Raw genomic sequence first — 12,688 nt, 5'->3', positions numbered from 1 at the left:
GCTCGCCTTTTCAGCCGTGGGGGCGTTATAAATTGATGGTCAATCCCACTCTTCGTTGGTAAAAGAGTAGTCCAAGAGTTGGCGGTGGGTTGTGGTGACTAACGTCTTACACTGCTAAACTGGAAACAGAATTAAACCGAGCGTGGCCTATTTGTTGAGCTGCTTGCCTCTTAATCTCAGGGACGCATGTTCGACTCCCGCCACCGAATATGCTTGCCATTTCAACCGTTGTTATAATGTATCGGTTCATCCAACTTTTTGTTGGTAAAAAGTGGTCTGAGAGTTGGCAGCGTTGATGACTAGCTGCCTTCCTTCTAGTCTATCACTTATAAATTGAGATGGCAGGTGGAGATATTCCTCGAGTAACTTTGCGTAGAATTCAACAAAACAAAAATTAGATTGAGAATAAATTGCCGTGCCTAATTTATTCAGATTCACGCTTGTCTTTCTTATCATAACTATAATTCTTATATTCCTTTCAAGCAATCTCTTACAATGTATGACATTAAAAATTAACTAAATGTCTAAGAAGTAAAGAGACACCACCCAGAAGACAAATCGACTGTATCTGTGAAGTCATTTGGGAATACTCCAACGACTTTTTTTAGAGTTACGTATCTCATCATGGTAGTCGATACAATATATACGTAGACATTAATGTCGAGATATTACACATATCTAGATACAGAATTGTTACCAACAGTTTGCTACAAAGTTTGACAGTCTTTGTAATTTATTATCTATATTACTAACATTGATATAAGTACTTCATACTTTACAGTGCTTTTTCAAATTCCCAGGTTTGATCAACTAAATAGCAGCTGGCAAGAGCTGTATAAAAGAGACAGTTAATATCTGTTTGTTATTGTGAACTTGTTATATAACTTTGCGTGTTTTTGTTATTTTTTTTATTTCGCGCAAAGCTAGAAGAGGGCTATCTGCGCTAGCCGTCTCTAATTTAACAGATTGAGAGTCGATCACCCTAACCGCTTGGCCATGTCGGGTCATAATATTTTTGATAACAGAAATGACGACAACGTGTAGTACTCAATACTCACATTCTTTTATTGAATCATTATTTTTTAACAACAATGCTTTATTACTAGAAAATCTATTGGGTTTTTTTTTCTGTACAAAATACTTATAATGTTCACTGAAAACTTGGCAAATTTCTTGGAGATACGTAAATCGTATCGTTTCGGACGATGTACTGACACAATCATATTACGGCTTCACGATAATCGTATCGTATCATAATATCTTAATATTTTTATGTTGATATTGCGACGTGTAAAATACGTTAAGGTCAAGCGTAATGATAAGTTTGAAATAAACTACAGAAAACTACTTTTTGGGTGCATAATTAAGTATGCCACCTCTTAATATATTCATTTAATTTACATATACTGTTTTTATTAAATCAGACCTTTTTGGCAGGTGGTTAGGGTGCTGGAGTTGAATCTGAGGAACACAGGTTCGAATCGACATCACACCAAACATGCTCGTTCTTTCAGCCGTGTGGATGTTATAATGTTACAATCAATCCCACATTTCGTTGATAAAAGAGTAGCCCAAGAGTTGGGGGTAGGTGATGATGACTCGCTGCTTTCCCTCTAGTCGTACATTGCTAAATTAGGGACGATTAGCGCAGTTAGCTCTCGTATAGCTTTGTGTGAAATTCAAAACAAACAAACCAGCTATTTTAAGTTTATTTAGTTTTACAATTATTCATTTTTACATTTTATAACGGTTTTCCTTTTATTTTATTTTTACCGGTTGTTTGCCGCAGATAGCCTTGTTATTTTACACCAATAAACGCCAACCATCCAACATTTTCTACACTGTGTTGGAAAGCCCTTACGACCTCGTGCTCTGTAGTAGAGTGACCACTTTTCGCGCAGTTGTTGACGTCAACCTAGACCTGGTTTTAACGTTTCAACAATCTCCCGTCACGTTCGTTTTTACAGTGCTCTCTGGTTTTACTTTTCTCTCACCATAGTGGCTGTAGAATAATAGCATGCTGCACTTTCTTAACAATATCTTTATTAATTATCTTGGGTACCTAAAAAACAAAAACGGCGTTACAATCATTTTAATTGTGAATGAGTTAGTTGTACTTCAGTTTTGAAAGACGTATAAGAATGCTGTGATCAGTACAGACACTAGTGTTATATCTCCAGCGATATAAACTCCACTACAGAAATGTAATATATTATACAAGAGAGAAAAAAAAGAAGGTAGATATGTTAATGTAACATACACATTCTATAAGAAGGTAAAATATCTTAATGTAACATAGACATTACTATAAGAAGGTAAAAGAAGATCACTAGAAATTTTGATGTAATTCGTCGATATCATAAAAGAATATCCCTGTACGTTTTTGGGAGAAGTTACAATTATTTTCGAGTTAAAACTACCGGTATGATCAGCCCACTATGTTGTAATTACAGTTTTACCATTAATATGAAAGGCAAGGTCAAAACCCTCAAATCTGAGACTCAGCCATTTCTACTTTAGAACTGATGACCAGAGGGAACATAACATGTCAACAGCACCCACAGCCGAATAATGGAATTGACTGTTACATTTATGAGCCCTACAGCTGAAAATGCGTGGCGTTTTCAGCAGCTTATTGCGTCTCGAACCCTGAACCTTCCTTGAACCCTAGACCATACTCGTCTTACAATTGTTGCACCAGGTAATAAATACAAAACTGTATATCATCGAATAACTTTCTAATCCCCAGTTATCTAAATTATAATATCTTTTATTGGAACTTTGGACCTCCCAGTGTGTTGTCTAACACTCTAAACCTTATACCACGTCCTTCTTACAGTTGTTACGACAAGTAGTAAATGCAGTCTTTTATATTGATATCTGATACAATCCGATAACTTCCTAATCCCCAGTTATCTAAATATAATACCTTTTATTGTGAGTGGGACTTTGGACTTCCCAGTGTGTTGTCCAGCACTCTAAACCTTATACCACGTCCTTCTTACAGTTGTTACAAGAAGTAATAAATACAATCTTTTATACAATCTGATAACTTTCTAATTTCCTGTTAACCAAAACTATAATATCTCCGATTATAGGCGAAGATAGCGTCCGTATGTAATGTCAACAAATGAATGAATCTTTGGTGATTAACTTGCCAGTCTCTGGGTCCGAATTTCCATTACTCACGCCTTATTACTTACCACATGTATATATATATATATATATATTGGGGCCGTGGGTACGTCATATGTGACTGTATAATTCCATTATTAGCGTAGTTCTAGAGTTGGCAGTGAAGAACGCTGACTAGTTATTTGCCCTCTAACCAAATACTTTAAAAGTGCGGAAATCTATCGCAGATAGCCGTTGAGTAGCGTTGTGCAACATTCAGCATACAACAACAACAACAAAGATTAATGAATATTCAGGAAAATTATGCCAGTAACGAAAACAATCATACAGGCTTGTATCTTATACTCAGTGAAAATGAATATTTATATCGGTTATAAATGAATAAACCAAATAATCCCGTTAATAACTGTTGCGGACAGCAGTGAAAATAATTACATAAGGAAAACCTAAGTTTTTTTTTTATTATTATAATACATACTGTGTTGTATGAAAATAGAAACCATGAATGCACAAACAGTAATATGCCTAAAAATTAGGAAATTTAAAGCTTCAAATCGCTTTGTCATAATAACACGCGAAATTTACTCTGTTGGCCATTTCGCGAAAGCAGCTTTACCGGAAATAACGACAATATTTCTTTGAAGTTAGAAAATATTTTAACGTGCCTATGAAAATAACCATAAGTAATTTACTTTGGTATATGTGATGGTTTTGTGTATGTTTTTATATATATAAACAGTGTCTATATTGATAATAGCTATTGTAACATTCTGTATTGATTAGCCCTCGGTTATAATGTTAAAGCTCAGTAACACTTACAAGTGTGTATGTGTGATGGTGTTATTAATAACTCGAATAAAGTTATACATAAAACCCACAAATTCTAGTCGGGCTGTATATATATCCTATGAACAATGTATGCTTTGCTTTGACGCTTACACAAAGAAAACTTAAATTTGTATGCATAATACATGTCTACAATGTTACATGCTCATGATCTTACGGTTTAAATGCCGAAAGCCGGCGAAGCGGGCCTAGAATGTTTCAAAAATCAAGTTAGATCCAGGTGTTTTTTCTTTCCGTGTTCGTCATAATTTTTTCCATTGCAATTCAGGAATAAGAAGCTTGAAAAACGACAACAACACATTTGGGATGTGTGTTTTGTCTTCCACAGCTCGCTGCCCAAGGAGCATATCGATCAATGCTAGAACCATAAAACAGATCTGAAATGTTATTTTTACATACCTCTATGTTGGAACCACAACGGATAATGTGAGAGAATTTCAAGAAAAAAAACTGCAATTAATTCGATTTTTAGTCAAGAGGTGGTGTTATTTTAACATTATAACAGAATCATTTGAACTCGTGATTTGTGGGTACCTTTGTATGATTTCATCAAAATGTATCTTTGAAAGTGTTAGCATCAATAAAAACACTATAGTGTGTTAAAAAACACGATGATATATTATATCCTATTCACTGCTAGACAATAGAAAATACGCCATATTTATACGCAGCAATAAAAACGTTATAGTGTGTTAGGAAACACAATGATACATTGTACCCTCTTTCCTACTAGACAGTACAAAATACGCCATCTTTATCAGCAGCAATAAAAACTCCATGGTGTGTCAGAAGACACGATAATGCATTGTTCCCTCTTCACTGCTAAACAGTACAAAATACGCCATTTTTTCTAATTAACCGTCTAATCAATAATCAGTTTGTTTTATTAGCTTCCTTCTGAACAAGAAATAGGATACTGTAATGTGAATTCTTTTGTTCAAGTATTCTGTTTTATCAATTTTATTAATGCTACACTTTAAGGCTTGATTTAAGTAACGGTTATTTAAAATCAAGAGAAAATAACAATTCGTTAATCATTTCGCGACATTATTGTTTGTGATGAAGCTGCTCTTGCACGTTGAGCCATTTTAGCTGCATTCTTCAGGCGAGAATTGGATTTATTTCACTGCCCAAAGCGGACTAGTTATGGTGGCTTCCGTTATTTCACTGAAACTCTAAATGCTTCAGACTACTCAAAAGTTGAATATCTTCAAACAGTCCGTGATAATGAAGGAGTTCAAAAATGGTTGCCGGTACCAAACGATACAGCTAAATTATTAAGGCTATTGTACAACTCGAATTATAGCCTTACGTTAATTTTGTTTCTTTCCCATAGTCATAGTCACGCCTAATATCTCTGTTTAATAAGTCTTAGTCACTATAAATCATTTATTGTGCAAGTATCTGATTGGGTAGGCTACGAACGGCCGATCGTGTTTACCCTAATTTAAGAAGTTTGATCTCTCCTAGATCATTGATTGGTTAGGTTTGTTGCTTTTAGAAATCGCTGCATAAATACGGTTGAGTGATTTGATCTTGGCTCCGCCTCTGTAACGGATTTTTGCGAGCAGAAAGCCTGGAGCAGTAGTGCTATATGAGTTCGGGTGCTGGCCTCTTTAGTCACTGAGAAGGTGACTTCACGTGCGTTGCAGGTGTATAACTGTCGTATGGTGCCGCGGAACTCGAGCTAAGCTTACAAGTGTTACAAAACCCAAAGTCTAGGAAAGCCCATGAAGACCCTGTTAAGTAGTACTACGGAACTGGACAGGTCTAGAAAGACAGTCTGAAAGGTACCGCCTTGTAACAAACAGTTTAAAAGAAAGTTGATTACATATATATTACAAAATATCAAAACCTCTACGTTGTCACAGTTGTTTTCGTGTTGGTTTCCTAATCGTTTTTCAGTATTGAACTCTTCCAAGTGGTTAGTTGGAACGAATAAGGTATAAGTGTAAATTATGAAAGTTTGAGTTTTAAAAGGAGAACAGTTTTTACGATCACACTTTCAGGAACTTCTGAGAAAATTTTGTGATTCTTGAACTGCGGTTACTTTATCTTCATTTTCAGGAACTATTTAAAACAAACTATATTTGTTTATAATACTAATTCAAAACATATTCTCCTGTAGTACGGTTTGGAAAGCAAAACGTACACCTGGATGGACATGTTTAAACTGATATGTCGTACTCAGGTTAGTGTTTTTATCTAAGTGAATATTATATAATGTTAGCCATGGTAGCATTGCCATATTTTGTTTATATTTCAATGTTTTTGTGTTTTTTTTTGTATTTTTATGAAGTGTTGAACACACACATGCGAAAGTTCTAAAAACTGTTTGTTTTTTACTTCGTGTTCAGAATGTCTGCACTGAACTCACATTATATAAATGTGGGATGTGATTCCCACACAACCTGACTAAAACAAAAGATGTGTTACTTAGTTTCGGTTGCACTTTATAAATTTGTTCAAGAATATATTAACTTAACTTTACAATTCTTTAACTCGGCAAGTTTACCGCGAAAACCGTATTATTGAAAGGGTTACTTTAGATGTTCTTATAGAACGTGACGTTGGGCGACGGTAGTTTGACTTGACAAAGGTTTTTAATGTGTTGTGTTTCATTTTTCTTTGCGAGTGCATGGCTAGGTAGTTAGGGTGCTTAAGCTGTACACTAAGAATCGCGGTTTCCTAACCCCAACTCACCAAACACGTTCGCTCTTTCGGTCGTGGGGGCGTTATTATGTTATGCTAAATCCCACTTTTCGTCGGTAAAATAGTAGGTTAAGAGTTGGCAGTGGGTGATGATGACTAGCTGCCTTTATTTTAGTCTTTCACTGCTAAATTAGGGACGGCTAGCGTAGAATAGTTTTCGTGTAGCTTTTCACGAAATTTAAAACAAGCCAATTAATTCTTTTCGTATTTGCGTTAACCATCCCTAATTTGAAATTAATAGATTAGAGAAAAAAGCAACCAAGAAGAAACACCCTTCGCCAGTTTTTGGGCAACTTTAACCAAATATAGGGATTTGACTGTCGCTCTTATAACTTACCCATGGCCTCGAAATACAAAGTGCAATTTTGCGAAGACTGGATGAGGAACGTAGACACGAGGCTTAGCTTGGAAAATAATATTTTATGCTGATTTAGTTAAAACTAACTTATGAAAATCAAGAACACGCGGGTTTAACATGAACGTATTTTACGATTCCTATTATGTAAGCGGTGCTTAAGATAAGTACCTACAGTTGTACTTAAGGAATTTTACGATTTTAGAGAAGTATATTGCTTATGATATTTTGTGATTCTGTATTTGTTTCTAGCGTTTCTTTTTCTTTTTTCTTTTATATCATTTTAACTTTTTAACGGTCATTAGAACGGCTATATGAAAAGTTTTAATTGGCTTTTGCCCGATAGAATTGATCCCTTAAACGTGACCTGCAAAGATAGTTGCCGTAAGTAAGTATTAAAGATACGTTTATTGTATAATGTCCGACATCACGAATTTTCGACCGTTCTCTTTGCTTTATGAGTTTCAAGGAATGCTGTTTTATTGGCATTGTTATGTGAGAAGCAATAATATCTTTTAATTATTAATGATGTGAATTCTGTATGAGAAGATATTGTTAAAGTAAAGTAATTCGCATCAATTGATCTTGTAGGCCTTACTGTTTGGAAGTTTTCTAGGTGGTATTTATTCATCTTGGTAATAATCATTTTAAGTGGACCTATGAAGATGAAGAAGAGGTTTTAACGCATAATTATCTAACATGAATGAGGATAGTTGCATCTTTCCCTTGCGAATGGTAAGATAAGAAAATAAAGCGTGAATTTGTAATATATTGTATGCTACAGCAACGCTTATGAAAAACCACAACTCGATCGGACACATTTCCTTTTTCTCCTCAACCAACCAATCATCCTTCTTCTCTTCCTTCTCCTCAACCAATCATCATTCTCTTTATTCTACTCCATTAATCATCCTTCTTCTCTTCCTTCTCCTCAACCAATCATCCTTCTTCTCTTTCTTCTCCTCAACCAATCATCCTTCTTCTCCTCAACCAATCATCATTCTCTTTATTCTACTCCATTAAACATCATTCATCTCTTCCTTCTACACCAATCTCTTCTTTCTTTCTTCTCTGCCAAACATCCTTTATTCTACTCCATTAAACATCATTCATCTCTTTTTTAATCCATTAAAATCCATTAAACATTCATCTTCTCATCCTACTACTACACTAAAAATACCCTTACTTTTCTCTCCACTTCACCAAACATTATTATTTTCTTCCTTATACTCCACCAAATACTCTTATTTTACTTGTTTTTGGCCAGACATGATTCTTTTTTTCCCTTTACTATGCAAAAGAATTTAGTGGAAAGTTTTTATTTATTGATTATCACTAAGTAAATCTCTACCTCTGTTTATAATACAAACACTACTGTGCTAATAGATGAAATATTTTCTGATGTCATCAGTATTATTACCAGACAAGGAAAACACAGTGCTTAATGCAGTATCTTGTATACATCATTATATACAAGAATCACCCAGTTTATACTTATTTACTATACAAATTTAAAAGCCTTTATGCTTTACTAAAGTAAATATGCTTGTGATAACTGGATTGCAATGTGGTTTAGGAAGCTTGAAAGAATTAATTAATAACTGTCTTTTAAAATAATATAATTATTAGGTGACCTATAATTATAAAGGACTAGAATTTATTTTTGAAAAGTTAAAAAAATCTAGTCTAAAATATTTAAGCAATGTTCAACACTGCATATTACCCATGTCACACACTTCACTAACAGATACTGTTTTCAGAAAGATAAGTACTAACTAATGTAGATAAGATATTCAACACATATTACTCGTGTACCACATGTCACTTAAAGACACTGTTATCAGAAAGGTAATACCTAATGTAGATATGACTTTCAACACATATTACCGTGTTACAGACTTCACTTACAGACATTGTTATCATAAGGGTAAATGATAACTAATTTAAATTAGACTTCCAGCACATATTACCCACATTACAGATTTCACTTATAGACTCTGTAGAAGGGTAAGTAATAATTAATGTACATTAGATTTTTAACATATATTATCCACTTCACAGACTTTACTTGCTAACAATGTTATCAGAAGGGTAAGTAATAGCTAATGTAGATATGACTTTGAACACATATTACCTATGTATCTCAGAATAACTAGGATGGGTATTAACACTTTTATTTATAAAGCAGAGAACAACGTTTTGGTCTTCCTACATCATCTTCAGGTTGTTCTCTGCTTTATTAGTAAAAGTGTTAATACCCATACCAACCATTCTGAAATACATTTTTACTTCAAGTGGGTTTCTCATCATCAAGGACATATTACCCATATTACAGGCTCGGCAAGGCCAGGTATGTTAAGGAATTCGACTCAAAACCTAAGGGTTGTAGGTTCAAATCCCCATCACACCAAATATGCTCCCCTTTTAGCCTTGGGGCTATAATGTGACAGCCAATCCCACTATTCATTGGTAAAAGAGTAGCCCAAGAGTTAGCAGTGGGTGATGATGACTAGCTGCCTTCTCTGTAGTCTTACACTGCTAAATTAGGGACGACTAGCATAGATAGCCCTCATGTAGCTTTGGACAAAATTTAAAAAAAACACACCAACAAAACCTACATTACAGGCTTCCCTTACAGACACTATTATCAGAAGGGAAAGAAAGTAATAGCTAATGTGGATAACACAATCAATACATATTACCCATATCAAAGATTTCACATACAGACACTGTTATCAGAAGGGTAAGTAATAGCTAATATGGATAACACTTTCAATACATATTACAGATGTAAACACTACACTTACAGATACTGTTTGTTTGTTTTTTAAAATAGAATACTTTATATTTCTTTTTGTCACATATATTGTGTATATACCAACTAAAATAAACATATGAAAATAAATAAATTTCCACAAAGCTTAATCATCTTATTTGTGGAATTCTCCTTAATAACTATGAGGAAAATATTTTCTATTTACTAATAATTATAAATAAATAAAACACAAAAAGACAAAATTAATATTAGGAGTCTATCTCAAACATCATTTTATATTAACATATATTTGAAATCAACACCTTACTGAACATAACAACAACGACAAAAAAATATCCTGTAATGCTACTGTACTTTTATCACAAACAACCAATAAATAAATACTAAAACAGATAACTTAATGATAATATTAATCCTATATGGATGAAGTATTGTTCAGTGAATATTAATCAGTTTGTCTATGAACCAATCTTTTAGTTAGGTTTTTATTTAACTGTGTCAATCTGTTTATACCTTGGGGAGTTAGTTCATTGTGTTTAAAACTCCTTTACTCTTTTTTTTCAGTATTTATTATTGGAATTTGAAATTTTATAATACTTATAATGTTCTGATATTATGTGTATGATTTTTTATTACTTTGTGATTTAAACTATAATAGGAATTTATTTAAAGTTATTATGTATTTATAAAGTACATTTCCATTAAATAACCAATTTCATATAATTTAATTTGTTAATGTAATACTTATGTTAAGTTACTCATTTTTATTTAAAAGTATTGTCTTAAACATTCATTTTTGAATTATATTTAATTTTTAAGTGAATATTACTTATTGAACCACATATTGTTAATCCATAATGTATAACAGATTCTGCTAAAGATATGCAAGTTACTTTTTACATTAATTGGTAAAATATTTTGTATTACTTTTAAATTTGCTGTAATAGACCTTAATTTAAAGCAAATCATATTTTTATGTTCAGACCAACTACAAACATCATCTATAATTAACTTTAAATATGTCTTAGTATTTACATTTTCTATATATATATACAGTTACAATAAGAATAATGTTTATTATGTACAAATAAGCGTTTATAATTATTACCAAGTCTTTGATTATGAATCCATTAAACATTTTTGTTAATAATATTTGTGTTCTGGAAGTAAATTATCATTGTTTTTGTTTTATCAGTATTCACTTCTTTTAAACCCATACATTAATTAATCAAAATCAGCTTGTAATATTTCTTTACCAACTTCCACATCACATGAGTTACAGTTAAACCTATATCATTTCCATATGGATATATTTTACTTCTTAAACCTATAGATACAATATCATTAACATATAAGTTAAATAATAGTGGATCTAAAATGAAACCTTATAGAACAACATATATTATAGTCATTGGAACACTAATTATTTCACCAACTTTTGTTATTGCAACCATATTACTTAAATAATTCATGAACCAGTTATATAAATTTCTTCTTATACTGTCATGTGTAGTTTATCCAGCAGTATTTTATGATTTAATGTTTCAAGAAATAATGGAAGTAACTTTTTATTTTTATCTAATTATAAATGTACATGTCTTCTAATGCTTTTATTTTTAATAAATCCCTATTGACAGTTATTACATTATTTCTTTCAATAAAATCCAACATTTTCTTCTATATGTACCTTTCTATTATTTTTTTAATCACAAGTAAAATGGAAATTGATTTATCATAATTGAAATCTTTTTTTCCTGACTTGTACATGAATTTTATTATTGATATTTTAAGTCCATCAGGTGTTTTTCCTTCTTCATAAATTAAATTTAGTGGGCATGTGATAATATATTAATACATGGTATTATGTCTCTTAATTGCACACAGTCAATTCCTGGGTTTTTGTTAATGTCCATTGAATTTACTTTTTAATGACTTTTTTCTTCCATCATTAGAGAGAAATAAATTGTATTAATGTGTGAGGTTATTTTCACTATTATGGTTACTTTTTAGGTACTTATCTTATAATTCCAAACTATCAGAATGTATCCAGGGTTTGTATTGTGTATTCCTCTTTCTTATTTTAGTCTCAAATATATTTCTTAATTCAATTTCATTTAACACACAAACCAGTTTTTTAAACACTACCACAGGATCTTTTAATTTTAAGAACTATTCCCAATTATAGCTGTTTATATAATTTATAACACTATTTATTTTGATTTTATTAATCACTAAAACATTTTCTATGCTCTATTTCACAGTTTTTTTTACTGTAATTAAACTACTTTTTAAATTAACCAAAATTATCCTCTGATCTAATATTATTTCCTTTATCACACAACTTTTTACATTTACATCTGTATGTTTTGTGTACAAGTTCTCTAAACAAGATTTAAGAAATTTTCCGCTTCTCCATTCTGATCTTGTGTTAACATTTATATTTTGTTGTAATCCATTTAAATGCAAGAAGGTTTGGTAATCATTGATCAGGTTATTATTTTTACTTTTTTTTAATACTGGTATTCATATCACCAAATATACTATATTTTTACAGTTTTTTACTTTATTTAGTAATTTTTCAGGTTTAAAATATAAAGATTAGAATTTTAATTTGGAGGTCTGTAAATTGTAGTTATGAAAATTTTATAATTATTTATCTCAACAGTAAATAATAATATTTCTCCATCTTCTATACATAACTTCATTAATTCTATAGATAAACGTTTTAATAAAAATTCCTCCTACTTTATTATTTTTATATTTATAAATTTTTCATAACCTTCCAGGTTTTAATTTTGGATTTCGTATTCTTTTAAAATGCCTCAGTAGTTATTAATATATCTAGCAGTATCACAAACTTCATC

The 12,688-nt window shown here is 31.9% G+C and overlaps 1 protein-coding gene across 8 annotated transcripts in view; it reads left to right on the top strand.

Moving 5' to 3' along the window:
* The window catches only part of LOC143247371 (myelin regulatory factor-like), a 351,121-nt gene that overhangs the window by 174,546 nt on the left and 163,887 nt on the right, over positions 1–12,688 (top strand). Inside the window, exons 1-2 of one of the 8 annotated variants that reach the window (XM_076495344.1) lie at positions 5,594–5,771; positions 6,110–6,172. The exons of 4 other annotated variants lie outside the window; for them this stretch is intronic. In XM_076495344.1, the coding sequence (XP_076351459.1) occupies positions 6,160–6,172 (13 nt within the window). In that variant the 5' untranslated portion in view covers positions 5,594–5,771; positions 6,110–6,159. Of the gene's footprint in view, positions 1–5,593; positions 5,772–5,796; positions 6,173–12,688 lie in introns of those variants that run through there. 3 more of the 8 variants (XM_076495350.1, XM_076495349.1, XM_076495343.1) reach the window with 3 other exon arrangements.

The sequence above is a fragment of the Tachypleus tridentatus genome, chromosome 3 (assembly GCF_004210375.1).
Source record: "Tachypleus tridentatus isolate NWPU-2018 chromosome 3, ASM421037v1, whole genome shotgun sequence".
In the NCBI taxonomy this organism is placed as follows: Eukaryota; Metazoa; Arthropoda; class Merostomata; order Xiphosura; family Limulidae; genus Tachypleus; species Tachypleus tridentatus.
Note: the sequence above shows the minus strand (reverse complement) of the source record. Positions and strands in the feature narration are given on the sequence as shown.